Source organism: Periplaneta americana, chromosome 2, assembly GCF_040183065.1.
Source record: "Periplaneta americana isolate PAMFEO1 chromosome 2, P.americana_PAMFEO1_priV1, whole genome shotgun sequence".
Taxonomy (NCBI): domain Eukaryota; kingdom Metazoa; phylum Arthropoda; class Insecta; order Blattodea; family Blattidae; genus Periplaneta; species Periplaneta americana.
Window position 1 is genome coordinate 47,816,752 of NC_091118.1, and position 17,512 is coordinate 47,834,263.

At 34.2% G+C, this 17,512-nt stretch overlaps 1 protein-coding gene and 1 non-coding gene across 3 annotated transcripts in view; one reads left to right on the forward strand and one right to left on the reverse strand.

Annotated features, from left to right (window-relative positions):
* Positions 1 to 273: 273 nt before the first annotated feature.
* Positions 274 to 17,512, forward strand: part of LOC138693169 (zinc finger protein 480-like) — a 50,846-nt gene continuing 33,607 nt past the window's right edge. Inside the window, exons 1-5 of one of the 2 annotated variants that reach the window (XM_069816881.1) lie at positions 274 to 506; positions 4,640 to 4,752; positions 8,589 to 8,690; positions 11,258 to 11,332; positions 14,810 to 14,892. In XM_069816881.1, the coding sequence (XP_069672982.1) occupies positions 4,645 to 4,752; positions 8,589 to 8,690; positions 11,258 to 11,332; positions 14,810 to 14,892 (368 nt within the window). In that variant the 5' untranslated portion in view covers positions 274 to 506; positions 4,640 to 4,644. Of the gene's footprint in view, positions 507 to 610; positions 760 to 4,639; positions 4,753 to 8,588; positions 8,691 to 11,257; positions 11,333 to 14,809; positions 14,893 to 17,512 lie in introns of those variants that run through there. The other variant, XM_069816889.1, reaches the window with a different exon arrangement.
* Positions 13,323 to 13,394, reverse strand: TRNAN-AUU (transfer RNA asparagine (anticodon AUU)). Its single transcript has one exon. It is a non-coding gene; the product is annotated as a tRNA-Asn (tRNA).

Genomic DNA, 17,512 nt, shown 5'->3' on the forward strand with positions numbered 1-17,512 from the left:
CAGATTAAGGAAAAGGTTAGGTTAGTTTAGGGTTTTAGTATATCTTGCAAAAACAAATTTTAGGTTTAGTGTAAAAGTGGTCTATATGCAACGACGTCTCCTAGCAAATTAACCTTTATTATAATAATTTTTCTGTTTTACAGCAATAAAATAACTTAACGTGAACATCCGCAAGGTTACATTTCTGTACGGTAATGTTCTGTTTCTGATACGATATTTCCTTTGTTTTTTTTTATAAGATAATGAAAAATATTTGTGAACCTTGGCATATATGATCGTATGTTGTACATTTACGTCCTAAGATTCGGTGTATTTACTTAAGTTTTTCGTAATTTTGAATTCAGAATACAGTTTTCTTCTATCTTAACAAATATAAATTACTGTGTGTAACAAAGATGGTATTGTTTTGGAAACAAAGTACAAGAATGGATTTTTTCGGCAGTGTATTAGGCCTACGTGGATTGTTCTTGAAGTTATTGCTGAATAGACTATAATATTTTAATTATGTATGTATTGTTTATATGAATTTACGTCTATATTGTGCATGTATTGTAGAGGTTAGCTTTTTCTTCATAATTACTTCATTTGTTTTTTTTTTTTTTTCATTGCAATTTGTTGTGGTGTTACAACCATTCTACTTCTGTTTACATATTGTAATTATATTCTATGTGAAAGTACATGCAGTAAACAGTACACAGAAGAATGAGAAAAATATTACAAGACATAGGAACATGGTACATTGAGAGAAGACGTGACCATGTACGTATGTCGGTTTTGCTTTCAAACAGAAAATTCGGTATCGAAAATTCTGTTTATTTCTTTTTTTTTTTTTGGGCCAGGGCAATATATTTGAATGCAATGAAGATAAGTTATGATAATCATAGGAACGCCATTTTATAGCACGTTGTAAAATCACTTGGATAACCTAGGAAACTAGGTAGGTACTAATTTTTACTCCATTTGTATTACACTTTAGGTCCAGGGTAAATAGTCTACTCGCCTTTGGAATAATACTGTTAAAAAAAAGACGAGCATTGTTTTGTAAAAATGAATACGGTACAAATTGAGTAAAAATTAATGAAAGTAGTATTTTATGTGGACAGAATTTGTGGTGAAACAGTTTAAGTATGCATTATACCATAGCACACTGGAGCTGTTCCCTTGCATTTGCTAAGCTATCCGAGTGATTTTATAAAGTGCTACGAAATGGCGTTCCTGTGATTTTCATGTAATAAATAGTAATTTCTTTAATTTGTGCCGCAAATCGTCGATTGATTCTGAACAATGAATGCATGCACTGTGGACCAAATAATCGAAAACTGAAGGTGCTTCCAAAATCTTCGATCCAGGGCAATTTATTTGAATGTAATGAAGATAAATTATTTCTTGAATTTGTGCCCTTGACCAAAGAACAAATATGAACAAAATTTTTTTTACCAGTATTATTACTTAAAGCATTATCTCGCCAAAAATGTATTGTATAACTGTTGACTTGTTCCACATTTTAAAGCTTCAATGCTAATATGATATGATATGATATATGATCAATGCTAATATAAGATCTATGGAATGCAATAAATGAAATTGGAAAGAAAATGAAAAACCGATGTAAGTACGTTAAACCTCCTATTAATCAGTGGCGTGCGGTATAATTTTATGTGAGGGAAACAATAATACAAATTTTTATAGGATGTACTTATAGTACAAAACTGATAACAATCAAGTCACCTAGATATATTTGAAGACCAAAGCAATTCTCCTCTTGTTACCAGCAAAATCATTGATGACCTGGGTATAGAAGTCCTCATTACTGCGAGTGGTTTCCAGTAATTTCTTTCATTAGTAGATCTACTAATAAGTGCAAAGCATTATAATAATTTTTTTTATTAACTCGGTTAAAGATATTGCTGATACTGTTAGTTCCTGCAATGATTCATCTACGAATTTACTTTATAACTCTCAGTTAACTTTAAATTCCAATTTTAATTGGACTCCTATAACTCAGGAAGATATTTTCAAAATAGTCTTCAATCTAAAATGTTCTAAATGTAAAGATATTTATGATTTAGATGCTGATATTATTAAGTCCATAATTATTTATAGGTATTTTAGATCCTCTGACCTTTTATATAAATGACTGTCTTTTCAGTGGCACATTTCCACAGATTCTTAAGAAGTGTAAAGTAATTCCAGTTTTCAAGAAGGGTGATCCAACTATAGGCCTATATGAAAATTACAGGCCAATCTCTGTAGTTCCCATTTTTTCCGGAATTATTGAAACTGTTATGCATAAACAGTTAGCTTCGTACTTTGAATATAATTAATTATTTACCAACTTTCAATATGGTTTTCGTACAGGTTTGTCTACATACACTTGATGCTGTTCTATACTTGATTGAGTCTGTCATTAAGGGTTTTGGTCCCGTGCCGTGACGTCGTGGTCTAAGGCATCCCGCCTAGGACTCGTGTTACGGAATGCGCGCTGGTTCGATTCCTCATGGGGGAAGAAATTTTCTCATGAAATTTCGGCCAGTGTATGGGACCGGTGCTCACCCAGCATCGTGATGCACTTGGGGAGCTACGATAGGTACCGAAATTCGGTTGCGAATACCAGCTATGACTGCTGGGGGGATCATCGTGCTAACCACACGATACCTCCATTCTGGTTGGATGATCGTCCACCTCTGCTTCGGCATGTGGGCGTGAGGCCAGCAGCCGGCTGGTCGGTCTAGGCCCTTCACGAGCTGTAGCGCCACTGATTATTATTATTAAGGGTTTTGAGAATCATGAAAATACTATGACTGTCCTTTGTGATCTCTCTAAAGCGCTTGATTGTGTTTTTCACCCATTACTTTGTTCCAAATTGCATTACTATGATATTAAAGGTAAACAGCTAGACCTAATAGGTTTTACTTGTCCATTATCTAATGTGGCTAATATTGATGGTGTTCCTCAAGGCTCGGTTATTGACCCATTGCTTTTGCTAATTATGATTAATGGTACACCTTTTAATCTTAACTGTGATTCAATTTTATTTGATGTTGATACGTTCCTGTTTTCCTCTATGCGTGACTTTGACGATTTGAACCTTTTTATGGAAACGTCTTTACGTAATGCAGCTTTGTGGTTTCAGTCTGATGAATTTAAACTTAATAGTAATAAAACTCAACATTTATTATTTACTTTGAAGCATGTACCTACCTGTTGAATTTGTATCAGAAGTTAAGCTTCTTTGAATTATTTTGGACACTAAACTGACCTGGGATGGACATGTTAATTATGTGTTTAAACTAAATAGTAGATTATCTCGTGTTTTATATTTGTTATGTCATCTGGTCTAAAGTAAAAAAAAAAGAATATTTTCGACAATGTTACTTTGCTTTCTTCCATAGTAGACCTATTGTAAATTATGGTACCGGTATATACATTTGGGGTAATAATATAAATGTTGACAAAATTCTTATTCTCTTAAAGAAGGCCTTATGTATTGTTTTTGGTTCCTCTTATGTAGCACATTGTCGCTCTTTATTCAAAGATCTTAATATTCTCACAGTTGTTAATCAGTACTTATGTTTAATTGTCTTATACTTACTAAAATTAATGTACACTATTTGGAATTACAGTCTCAGTTCCATAGTCCAACCAGGAATAATTACCTTTTAGTTCCTCCCCATGTTAGATTAAGCAAAAGTAAAAAGTACTGTATTTCTTTTATTAATGCAATTTATATCTTCAATAAATTACTAAAAGATGTCCATATTATGAAGTTAAGTAAATTTAAATCTGTTCTTAAAATATGGCTTCTTGATAATCTGTTTTATATTATTAACGAGTTTGTAAATTCTCATGTAAATCTTGTATTAATTCTTGTTCTATAACTCTAGGTGTCTGAATTTCTTGACAATAAATTGACTATTCAATATCAATAACGAATCCACCTCGACCAGGACAGGCACTCAGAGAAAGAATTTTGTGACTTTTACGATTATAGAATTCATAGTTCTCATGATTAAAATATAATTTCTGCAGCATCTGCTGCTGAATTAGCCTTGAAAAATAAAGTCAATAAATATGCTCATCTTTTAGACAATTATATCTTTGTCCCCTTTGCTGTGGAGACCTTCGGTCCTTGGATTCATGACTCTAAAGTTTTGGTATCTCAAATCGGCCAGATTTTGATCTCTATTACTGGTGATCGTCGTTGCACTATTTATTTGCGTCAACGTTTAAGTATTGCAATTCAACGCGGAAATGCAATGAGCATTTTGGGTACTCTTCCCGAGTCCAGCCCTTTGGACGAACTCTTTCTCTTGTAAAATTTATTAAGTATTCCGTACGTAAAAAAAGAAACTGCAATAAATTTCTGCTTTTGCGCTTTATGAACAGGGGAATTAATGCTTCCCTTGCCTTCCATGTACAGCACGCCGCTGCTATAAATTATGAAATAGCTATATTGGTATTTATTATTTGTAAAAAACTCTTACTGAACTGTGAACGAATCGTCTGATGGAACATATTTTGTAATTATCGTAATTAACTTAAAAAATTATTGATTGAGTGTTAAGTTTTTGTTGATGCATAAAATAGCTAATTTAATTAAACTTGAAGATTATCTTGATAATCTTAAATGACTTTTCAGTTAAAATGGATGTGATAAAAGATGGTGATTCCAACAATATCTCTATCACTGAACCAGTGAAACAGGTGCGGAGTAACATCTTTTCGCCATTATTAGATGACAAAAATGAAAAGGTGAGTAATATATTGTGTTTGCTATGAAAATATAGAAAGGTTCGTTTATAAATGTGTACCGTTTAGCTCTGTTGGTATATCATTTGGAGAATGCAAAGAAGAATGTTTCTCTGCCTCGTAACCTCCAGAACAGATTAATAACTAAATAAACGAGTAGTTCTTCTATTTTTCTCTGTGTAAAGATCCCTAGAAATGATGCCTATCAATACCTCTGAGGTTATCATTCTATATAAATATAAATATATTTTATAGTGATAACTCTTTCAAAGTCTCTGAAACATTGTCGTTTTCGAAAACTACTGCGCCCCAATTTCTCTAGTGTAACTCCCTCTTTTTCGATAAAGGGTTTCTTTTATCTCACGAGATATTACCCTGCAAATACATATGGCTATCGTTCTACAGAGACATAGTTTTAGTTTTCTTTCGAAAGAAAATATGCTCTGAATTTTGTCACTCTGGTTTGAACTGGTGGACTGATTGGCAAGTATGGTAACCACTGTACTACTATACTTGTTTTTTTGAAAGATGGGACATGACAGTTAAGCGGCCGAGCTTGGAACTACAGTGCCATGTTGCCAATAGGGACTACCACGCTGCCAGCTGATGGTAGCTAGCAATTGTCGTTAAGATGGCTGACATTAAAACATTCATTGACAATTGATGGGAAGGTAAGAAAACAATACAAAAATCGACAGAGAATCAAAGATGAAACGTGCCAATGCTAACATTGTGTGCACAATAAATGTAGTCAAGAGAGCTATTAAGCACTTGCCATATGGAAACTAAGTTTGGCAACTCAACCGTTGTTACCATAGCAACAGGCCTACCACACTATGTGACATTCAGTTGTTTTTCCGATCGCAATGCGCCTGTCATGTCCCATCTTTAAAAAAAACAAGTATAGATGTGGTGGTTCATGGAATTCAGTTATGAAGGAGCTAAGTATGAAAAATAAGAATGTCAAATAAAAATATTGAAATATTAGAATGGCAAATCGTGCATACTGAGATCATGTGTTTACCTTATTTGGATTTACATTCCTTAAATATCTGTTAAGTGGCCTTATGTGTACCTGTTTTGAAAAAAGAAATAGAATTGACATTTCGTAGAGGCTATTGAGGCCTGCTGCGGTGCACTACTGCCTGTGGGTTGGATGGGGAGCATCCAAGTAAAATAAGCGGTGGTATGGTATGCCTGGATATTGATGGGGCAAATTGATGCACCACAGTGTGGGACCTGTTTTGTTAATTTTGTATATATATATTACTGTACTCATTTATTTTGCATTTTGCGCATTTGTTATGATAATATACCAAGTATTTATTTCATGATAATTTATCAATTCATTGCGGAGTTATGTCATATTATTCTTGCATCTGCACATAAAATTTGCCATTCAGTGAAAAATTTTCGGCACATCTGGGTTAATCATGTTAATTGACACTCTCGACTGCGTCCGTGGTCTGGTGGTTGGCATGCTGGCTTCAGATCTGACTTCCGGAATCAGCTCTCGGGGAATTTTCCTTGATGAAGAAGAGTTCTTTGGGTGTCTAGAGTCTGAAAATTTGTAGGAATGTGAGTGTGATTGCGAGTGTGTCAGGTTGTTAATTAAAATTCAATATATCAATTCTGTCACTGGGCAGAAACCTGAACACATGTTTCATTGTCAAATTGTTGACACATATGGTAATGCCATCCATGAGCACAACCATAAAGCACTAAGAGATGCTACAGAGTTAACAATGAATTAAAAAAAAATAAAATTAACACACTATTCACATCAGTCACGAGGACTTAAATGCATCCATTTCCAAAGAGAGAAACAGTTAAATTGACATTTCATCTCTGTTGAGTGTGAACTCATAGACACTCACTTCCAAAGAAATCTAAATTTTTTATTGACGCTTATTGTCAAGAGGACTCATAAATATACTTGCTACCAAAGAAGCCAGACATTTATGTTGGCACTGCATGTCCGTGAAGAAGTCTCAGATACACTAATTGTCCACACCTGTGGAGTAACGGTTAGAGCGTCTGGCCACGAAACCAGGTGGCCCGGGTTCGATTCCCGGTTGGGGCAAGTTACCTGGTTGAGGTTTTTTCCGGAGTTTTTCCTCAACCCAATATGAGCAAATGCTGGGTAAATTTCGGTGCTGGACCCCGGACTCATTTCACCGGCATTATCACCTTCATCTCATTCAGACGCTAAATAACCTAAGCTGTTGATAAAGCGTCGTAAAATAACCTACTAAAATAAAAAAAAAATACACTAATTTTCAAAGAAACCATAAACATTTGTATTTGATATTCTTTCCAGATGTGCACCTATAATTTCAGGTTGGAGAGTATTGGCAGTATCTATAGTTATTGCAGAATCATGTTCAATAGTTCATCTTTGAAGCTAGACCTTGTGTGCTTTAGTATTATGTGTTGCCTATCTTACATAAACTAGCATCAATTTTCAGTATTTGGAGATCTAGTTTTATAAGATTTTTAGCATGAATCTAAGAAAGAAAATGGTACCAAATACAGCATTTATGGTATTTCTCTACAATTGCGCTATCAAAGAAAGCTAGAATGTATTTTTATACTTGACTTCTAGTCGAGTCATACGCACCCTAAACAAGAGTTGTGATGCCAAATTCGTACTGGAAAAAGGGTGAAAAGTTGCTGTGAAAGAAGTGGTTGACAGAAAGGTGGGATCGCATGCCTTGAATGTAAGCTTTTTTGTAAGTACATAGATAGATAGCATGCGAGTTTTCGTATGGTCGAGTTACCAGTGACAGGTTAGGTTTGGTTAGTTTAGGCTTTTGGTATGCCTTGCATACATTTTAATTAGTAAGTGGGTGGTATAATTCTCATAAAATTCTGCCTCTTCAACCTTGTTACATGAACTGGAAGATGATTATAAAATTTAAAAGCCAAATATATGATTGTTAGCTGTTACTGAAAGTCTCCATTTAGGTATATATAAGATGTTAAGGGCGTTTGAGAATAAGATGCTTAGGAAAATATTTGGGGCTAAGAGGGATGAAGTTACAAGAGAATGGAAAAAGTTACACAATGCAGAACTGCACGCATTGTATTCTTCACTGACATAATTAGGAACATTAAATCCAGACGTTCGAGATGGGCAGGGCATGTAGCACGTATGGGCAAATCCAAAAATTCATATAGAGTGTTAGTTGGGAGGCTGTAGGGGAAAAGACTTTTGGGGAGGCCGAAACGTAGATGGGAAGATAATATTAAAATGAATTTGATGGAGGTGGGATATGATGGTAGAGACTGGATTAATCTTGCTCAGGATAGGGACTGATGGATGGCTTATGTGAGGGCGGCAATGAACCTCTGGGTTCCCTAAAAGCCATACATAAGTAGCCTAAGTAAGTAATGAAAAGTTCTAGTTATTTACTGATTAATTTTAGAGCAAAACCATAATACGTTTTGTTCCCATGGTACATAAAAAACGAAAAACGTAAGTGATTATCAGTCAAAAATAATGTAAATTATGGTGCAAGGAACTTTCTTGTATAAAGATACAATATTTTATTAAAATGTTAATAAAGGAAAGCTTGTGTAATAGTGCAGACCTACTTGGAATTATTAAGAATGAATATTATTTTAATTCAAGGAGAAAATGAAGTATGTACCAAATTTGAAATGCTATTATAGATCATAAATACTGGTACTTCACTTGAATGCCTACTTTCCTCTTCATCATTCCGCTAGTTACTGACATTGGATGGCAATTCTAACTAAAAGTGTAATTGAATTATATAACAAAAAATAAACATCTGTTCTTGTGCATTATTTGACAGATCACATATATTTTTCAGAAAGAAGAAGAAAAAGTTGGCAAGTCTCCTCTGAGTTCTAATATCCAAAAAAGTGATATTACTTCGCAAAAGGTGTTGTCTGAATTGAAGAGAGAGGCAGAAGTGAGTCGAATTTCATGCTCCTAAATTAATAAGTGGGTGAAACTTTTGATTTACTTATTAATAAGCAATTATAATGAAGACAGTCTGCATTTAGAAATCATGTAAGGTTTTAATGTAGTCATTTCATACGCACAAAATTTCTGACTTGCGGACAAATATTCCTGCAAATCTGTTAATCTGTAGAGGCCTTTGATGGTTGTAGTTGAAAATGTAGACTGTAAGTAATAGTGGGATAAACACTGATATGGAAGCTTTGCAAGCGTGCATGAAGAAAAGCACAGCAATGGATGTGTAGAATTGTAACCTGCTGATATGTGCATAGCTTACATCTCAACTCTAATTTACTATCTGATTAAAAATACTTCAGTATTGACGTTTGAGGCGGAACAGGAATATTTTTACGACTTTGCACAATGAGGTCCACAAGGTTCATGTGTGTCACTCTTCAAACAGGCAGCTATTGAAAAGCTTGTGGGGACTTTACAGCAGTTGACTAGAATGATGCAGAAACGGCACATCCAACAATATTAATAATACATAATATTAAAATTGTTGGATGTGCTCTTTCTGCATCTTTCTATTAAATTGAATTTGAATTGAAATTGCAATGTAAGAACAAGGTGAACAAATATCACTGAAGTCCACACCTGTGGAGTAACGGTCAGCGCATCTGGCTGCGAAACCAGGTGGCCTGGGTTCGAATCCCGGTCGGGGCAAGTTATCTGGTTGAGGTTTTTTCCGGGGTTTTCCCTCAACCCAATACGAGCAAATGCTGGGTAACTTTCGGTGCTGGACCCCAGACTCATTTCACCGGCATTATCACCTTCATATCATTCAGACGCTAAATAACCTAGATGTTGATACAGCGTCGTAAAATAATGCAATAAAAAAAATCACTGAATTTTATGGTACCATAGGTTGTGACAGGAGAAGTAAATTACTTATTTTGTGTGGCCTAGAAATCTGAAGACATGAATATTTGCTACTACTTTATTGGGTTTGATATATAATCCCAGGCCTCACAAATGTTTTGGATGAGAGAGCCTTTTATCAGGACTCTTCTTTGATGATGATGATGATGATGATGATGATGATGATGATGATGGTGATGGTGATAATAGTAACAGTATTCAAATATCAATAAATAAATAATGCACTGAAAAATTGGCTATGATATATTTACAAAGGCCAATGATGAATGTGACACACAACAACCACGGCAGTCTGTCAGAAAGGACCGCAGACGTGACCTGCAATACAGGTGCACATGGTGTCAGTAGGATCATAATTCAGACATATAACAGTGGTTAATAAGCATTTTATGTCAAGCAGTTCGTTATTTTCGAAACATTAACTCACCCTTGCTCATTCCATACAGTTGTTATCAACTTGAGTTTATCCATTTTGATTATGTAATAAAAATGTTGTAAACACATTCATTACTTAACTAGTTAGGTAATGATACTTATATTACGCAACTAGTTAGGCAATGTACTGCTATTACGTAACTAGTTGCGTAACGAACACACTTTCTACATTTATCTTGGAACATCAATCTTCAAATTTTTTCTATTCCACTTTCTATCTTATGCTGGATTTCAATAGTACTAAACATTGAATTGCAGAATTTGCAACATTTTCAATATCTGAATCCTTGTTTGAAGTCAGTTTAATAATGTTTGTTTATTTCTTCTAGTACTGCTGTTCTTCTTTTATAAACAAAACCTATCGTGTTCAAAACAAATAAAACAAACATAAACGAATTGCTTCTCACAGGAATAAACTAATAATAATATAATCGCCTCTCCACAAAAGATTTGTTCAAGGCTAATAAAAATAATACAATTACTTTTATTAAATTTTTTTTTATCAAAGTGGATAAAACGTTTATGATATACTTATCGTAACTTCATAGTATTACCCTATAATACTCGACTGGTTGTCAAACTCAGCCTATGGCCTCGTTTGACAACTTTTCAGTCTCGTATTGTAATATGAAATGTTACGATGCTCATATCGTAAATAACTATTGCATGGCCCTTCCCTCAGGTATTTGTGTCGGAAAAAGCTATGGAAGAAGTAAGGAAGTGTTTTTATGGGACGCTTATTAATTAAAAAAAAAATGGTATATCTCCCACAGATATTAACTCTAAGTCGAGGCTAATCTTTTAACAGTATCTTTTAATGAGATTTGTTGTGAAGAAATTTTATTCGTACATGTGTCTTGCAGAGTGAGACTGTGTGCTGTAATAGACAGGCCCACATAATGCACTAGACCAGATAGGTAGAATACAGTAGAGTTGATGTAAATTCAGCTTGAATTAAAGAATTTATTACATTCTACGTCTTCATTTCACATGAATTGTAAATTGTAAAGTATTTTAATCAGATAGTAATGTTGTGTTGTATTAATCTTGGAAGATCTGAATAAAATAATAAAATATGTTAGAAGTATTTGCATGAAATCTATGTCGTAAACAAAAGACAATTTTGCTATTTTAGTAAATATTTCCACGTGTTAAAATTTTGTACTAATATTACATTAGTAACAATGTATTGTTTTACAGAATGAAAAAGAAAAAGAATCCTCATTGGGAATAAATCCTGGAGAAGAATTGGTACAAGTAAAGAGAGAAATTGAGGTAAGTGGGAATTAATTTGCTTGTATAAGCTACTGCAATGTAACTAAAAATTAATTGTTTAATTTTTATTATGTTCTGTTTACAATAATTTAAGATTTGAATTGACAAACATCCCAAGTCCATTGAAATAAATTGTTGAGGAGAGCAAGAAAACTAAATAGACTTACCGTATAAGAATATTGAAATAAATATTTGTATGATCAAAAAACACGCGTTTAAAGTCGGATTTGGGATATTCTTTCTTTACAAGATGGTAGTCTGTGCTAAACACAACACATATCAGGTAAAAAGTCAAATTCGGTAAATTTTGGACTTGGGATGTTTGTCAATTCAGGTCGTCAGTTATTCTTCTATGTCTTCCAAGCATAGATTCAATGCATTATATTATTCTGTGCATTGTTGGCCCACTTTATCATTCTTTCTCTTCTTCTTTTATTCATCTCTCATTCCATTATAGCTGTAGTATTCTATAATCACTCATTGCTCCCACTTATACCATTATAATCTTTTCAATGTAATATGTTTGTTACATTCTCCCTAATTTCCATTATACTGTAATTATTGCTTATTCTTCTCACACATCCACATTGTCACTAACTTTTTCTATTATAATACCGGTACATCAGTTATAATTTCCTTACTTTCCATTATTCTAAAGTCTCTCATTTTGCCATTCTGTAATGTCTCGTTCCTCCCATATGTCCACTACATACACACGAAACCCATCACTCCCAACAGTCCAACACCACAGTCCATAACCCAAGCATTGGAATCCCTACCATGGACTGCACAGACAACAATAAGCCACACTCAATCCCCCTAAAAATTATGACAAGAAACTAGTTGTAGCACCAGTCGTCACTGGAGATCACTTCTCCTTAGAGAGCCTTCCAACTGATGATGTCTATCGCAGCTGTAGACAAAACGTCTGGATGTAACATTGTTAGTAGACCAAGGCCTCTTAGCCCGGAAAACACAATTACTATATCTTTTTATTTGTTCAACTTCTATTTTTTGTGTAGAGTATTCAAGATTCAAGTAATTGTGGTACAGTGTTTTGTTAATTGTTTAGTATCGTAATATTTGTCATACATTTTGAATTGACTATAATATGTTGGAACAGATTACAATTAGTTTTATATGATAAATTGGCCAACATTATTTGAGGTGTTCAGAGCAGAAGTGATGTAAGTTAAAATTGGGTAATGAGATTTAAAGTAAAAATTCTGTAAAATACAGCGCAAAATAGCAGTTAATATGTCCTTTATGCTATCCACTGACTATAATAGTTTAAATAAATTGAATATTAATTGCTACTTTTTACAGAATTTTTACTTTAAACCTCATTACCCAATTTTGACTTACATCACTTCTGCTTTGAACGGCTCATCTTATGAATAATTTCGAGGGAAAAATTGTTCCGGGGCCGGGTATCGAACCCGGGACCTTTGGTTAAACGTACCAATGCTCTCCCACTGAGCTACCCGGGAACTCTACCCGACACCGATCCAATTTTTCCCTCTATATCCACAGACCTCAAAGCGGGCTGACAACCGTCAAGCAACCAACATTTGAGTGCACACTAACTCTGTGTGACTTTAAATTGTGGTTTTCTGTTACGTACAGTGACGTGTATTATGCAAATTAAGCTTTCAGGAATAACTCCCTGTAAAGTTAATTTGAATAATTTCGAGGGAAAAATTGTTCTGGGGCCGGGTATCGAACCCGGGACCTTTGGTTAAATGTACCAACGCTCTCCCACTGAGCTACCCGGGAACTCTACCCGACACCAATCCAATTTTTCCCTCTATATCCACAGACCTCAAAGCAGGCTGACAACCGTCAAGCAACCAACATTTGAGTGCACACTAACTCTGTGTGACTTTAAATTGTGGTTTTCTGTTACGTACAGTGACGTGTATTATGCAAATTAAGCTTTCAGGAATAACTCCCTGTAAAGTTAATTTGAATAATTTCGAGGGAAAAATTGTTCCGGGGCCGGGTATCGAACCCGGGACCTTTGGTTAAATGTACCAACGCTCTCCCACTGAGCTACCCGGGAACTCTACCCGACACCGATCCATTTATTCTATCATTCTATTCATTTATTCTATCCATTCATTTTATGTAATGCATGTCGAATATACCTCAAAACCCTCGTGGTAAAAGAACCGACATGACAGCTCTGTAATGTTTATTTTATAACTCCCTTTTATTATCTACCAGCATGGATGAGCCAGTAGTACTGGATTCGTCACTCCCCTTACTGGTGCCACAAGTCAAGACAAGCTGATGTTGCCATATAAATCTCTAGCTCATTTATCATGATATTGTGAACACTTCCTTTCATGTGTATCAGTAATGAACACAAAATCTCTGCCTGCCTAACTGCTGTCTGTATCTGGGGTGTGGGGGAGGCGAATGCTACTAGCTGCAACACTGCTCTTAGGTTCTGTACCAAGCGTGTGCTTCACTAGATACAAAAAGTCGATTCTGTCATTGTGGTAGCAGTTAGAATACACATTGTGTCTGGATATTTTAAATTCATTCATTCATATTGTTCTGCCCAAGGGCGGATATTTCAGTACAAACCCCAGCATTCTCTAGTTTTTCCTTATTTTTAATTAACATTCTTATTTTCTTGTCAAAATAACTTTATGCAGAAAAACGTTGTTCGAATACCTAAAAATGATTAACTTTCTACTAAATTTTATAAATTTTCCCAATATAAATTATTAATTTATTGTAGTTTATGCAAAGTTTCTTAATTATTTCATTTCATCAGTTTCATTTAATTTCATTTATTGTATTCCATAGATCTTACATTAGTATTGAAGCTTTAAGATGTGAAACAAGTTAAAATTTTACAAGATTACAATTTTTTGGCGGGATGAAGTGAGGCCTAGGATTCGCCCCATGGTTGGGGAATACCTCGAAAAAAATCCAGCCAGATCCAACCCAAGCCCGAGCACAGCCTTGGATCAGCAGGCTAGCGAGTCGGCTCTGCAAAAAAAAAAAAAAAAAAAAAAAAAAAAAAAAAAAAAAAAAAAAAAAAAAAAAGTGTTTAGCAAGCACATGATTCAATTTACAAACCTAAACAGTTGTTCATCAGTTGAGCTATAAACATATAATACATAGCAAGCAAATTAATTCAATTTAAAAGCACAACAAAAATTGATAATACACATCGTGCAAATTACCTCAATTTACAAGCATAAACAATTTTATTCATCAGTTGAGCTATGCAGATTACTATTCAATTTGCAGCATATACATTTCATCAGGTGAGCTGTACAAAATTGTGCACTACATAGTAAACAGAGTTGCTGTTATATAGGATATTATGAATGAAGCTGTAAACCTCCTGAGGTTTGAAGCACCACGGAAGTAGTATATAGGACATTTAATTGATTTTTTCATGCTTTGCTTATGTTCTTTATTGATTGACAATTATTTGAGCTATTTAATTTTACACAGGATGAAGCCTATGACGTAACTTTAATGCATGAGGAAATGAATGTTGAAGTGACGATAGAAGAAGGAGAGGAGGCCCTAGAAAGGTAAAGTATTATAATAAATACTTATAAAAGAAAATTCTGAAGCTATAAAATAACTAATTTTTGTTATGAATATACATGTAAGTTGAAAAGTTGTTCTTCACTCCAACTTAGAAATTGTGTAAATGTTACAATACTAATAAATATTCTGCATTAGAGTATATAAATGTAATTATCATTATTTTTTGCTGAAACGATACAATCAAATATATATAAACCTATATAGATGTTGGGTACCCAGTATCTTAATTATGAAATACAGAAAATGTTGTTGTTGTTGTTTTCTAATGCCAGGCATTTGACAATAAAATCATTTGACCTCTTGCACTCCATTATTTTTCAAAGATTGTCATGGTCAGCCACTGAAGCACAGATTTTGAGGTATTCCGAATCCAGTTCTTGGTTTGAGTTGCACAATGGGCAGTTAGGGGACTGATATATTCCAATTCTATGCAGGTGTTTGGCCAAACAGTCATGACCTGTTGCCAATCTAAATGCAGCTACAGACGATCTGCGTGGTAAATCGGGAATAAATTTTATCTAATATTTTGACTGACAGATGCATTTCTGCAACTATAATTATTAAGAATATTATTTATTTTTGCCACATTATAATGGAACATGCATAGCTTCATTATATAAATTGCATTTTGTGACTATTTTGTATTTGTTGTATTTTTTCTGTGCACAATAACTTTTAAAACGTGATTTATTAAGCTTGTAATAATATTTTGTGTAAAGAGAAAGTGGAAAGAAATTCGAATAATGTTTATGTAACTTTTAAATTAAATGGAATATTTTTGCACAAGTGGAAAAATGCTCAGTGTGAGTTTGATTGCATGAGCACAAGAAAGTCCATGCCACGCGCAAGTTGCTTACATAATTTTATTTATTACAATGACAAAAATACACATTTTATAAAATAAATTATTTATTTTAATCTCATAATAAAATATATATCATATCCAAAAGAAAACAGAATCTCTAGTAGATTACATTAGGTCATGGATTGATTATTAACATTAATAATAACATAGTTGCATTCATTGTTTCTGTGGTGACAAGTTATGGCAAAGTAATACAGTAAGCCATGAAGTGTGCGATAATTTAACTTTATTGTACAGTGTTCATAAAAGGCTCGTGTGTAAAACTGTGTAGGAAATTACGGCTGTTAAATATTCAAGTTTCCTTGAATTAATAAATGAAACGACTTTCAAGGTTTAAGTTACACATTTAATAATAGGTAATTTGTTTATAATTTATTTAAAAAATTTGATAGCACTTCTTTTAGTTTCTGCAATTATTAAATTACATGGAGATGTGTAATTAAATTGCACATATTCTTTTCCTTGTGAGGTGAGAAGTTTCCGTTTTCTTTGTAACAAAAAACAATCGAAAAGTAAGAAAAGAAGCAGTTTCTTCTTCTTTTTTCACTCTGCCATAAAGTTAATTCACTGTGTTATATCTCAAGATACGTTCTAGGAAATAAAGATTTGTTCTGTTCCTGTTGTCTCTTTTATTCATGTCTTTGCAGTAAAATAATGTAATTTCGAATTTCAGATTCAGGTTAAGATATTGGAATTGCACAAATAAATAGATATTGCTGCAAGATATTGTAATATTGGTTTAACCTCTTCCCTTACTATATATTTTACCAGTTTTTTGAAAGAAAGTGTTATATTTTTTTATTTTTGTATAGAGGTCATTTAATATTACAGAATCACTGTGCATCACTAATTTTCTTACATGCCTAAAAAATCATTATGAAATAGACATACATTCATACCTGAATTATTATCCCGAGTTATCTCGTGCACCTTGATTCCAGCTCTGGTAGCTGTCCCACTTTGATTTTCTCCTGAACTAATTACAAACTTATGTTTTTTTTAAGGATTAATTTATGAGGTACAATACCAGTGCTGTTATCAAGGTGTTAAATGTTGCTTGTTGTGTGATAGACTCGAAGCAGGGTATTACGCACAGTGGCAAATTGCATTCCGGACAGTAGTATCTGCTCTTGTGTCGAAATTGATTGTATTTTTAGTCTCTCACAATACTACACATGAAACACTGTCTGGTTGGTTGTTCTTCTTCAGATTTCGTGGAATAACTCCTGGAGAGTGTCTACCTGTAAGCCGAAGTGGGTTGGGCGATTTTCCTGGCCATCCTGCCTTGAGTGGGTGTATTTTTGGAAAATCTTACGAATTACCACCATTCGATAGTCCAAGGGTGTCTTCCTGCCTTCATATATCGTATACAAAAAGTAGGAGTTCCACAGGGCCAACTCGAGAAGATGAAAGGAGATCTTTTTATAATATTGCTTTCCACTACTTCGCGGGACAGGATAAGCTACCAAGTGCTGGTCTACCTTGTCGAGTCCTCCCATTGAGTTGTTATAGTCGCCCACCATTTTCGGCTTCAAATCATCCTTGATGACGACTATCTCAGCGCTGTGTATTGTGCTAAGAAGCACCACATCTTTTTTATCCTTCAACGTGAGGGTAATGTTCTTGCCCCTCTGGAAGGTAAGGCCGCAGTTTCACCCTTCTTCAGCTTTGTTCTCTTCATTCCTGGTGACATCTCTTTCCTACTCATTCTCACAGCCTCGTAAGTGTCTGTAGTG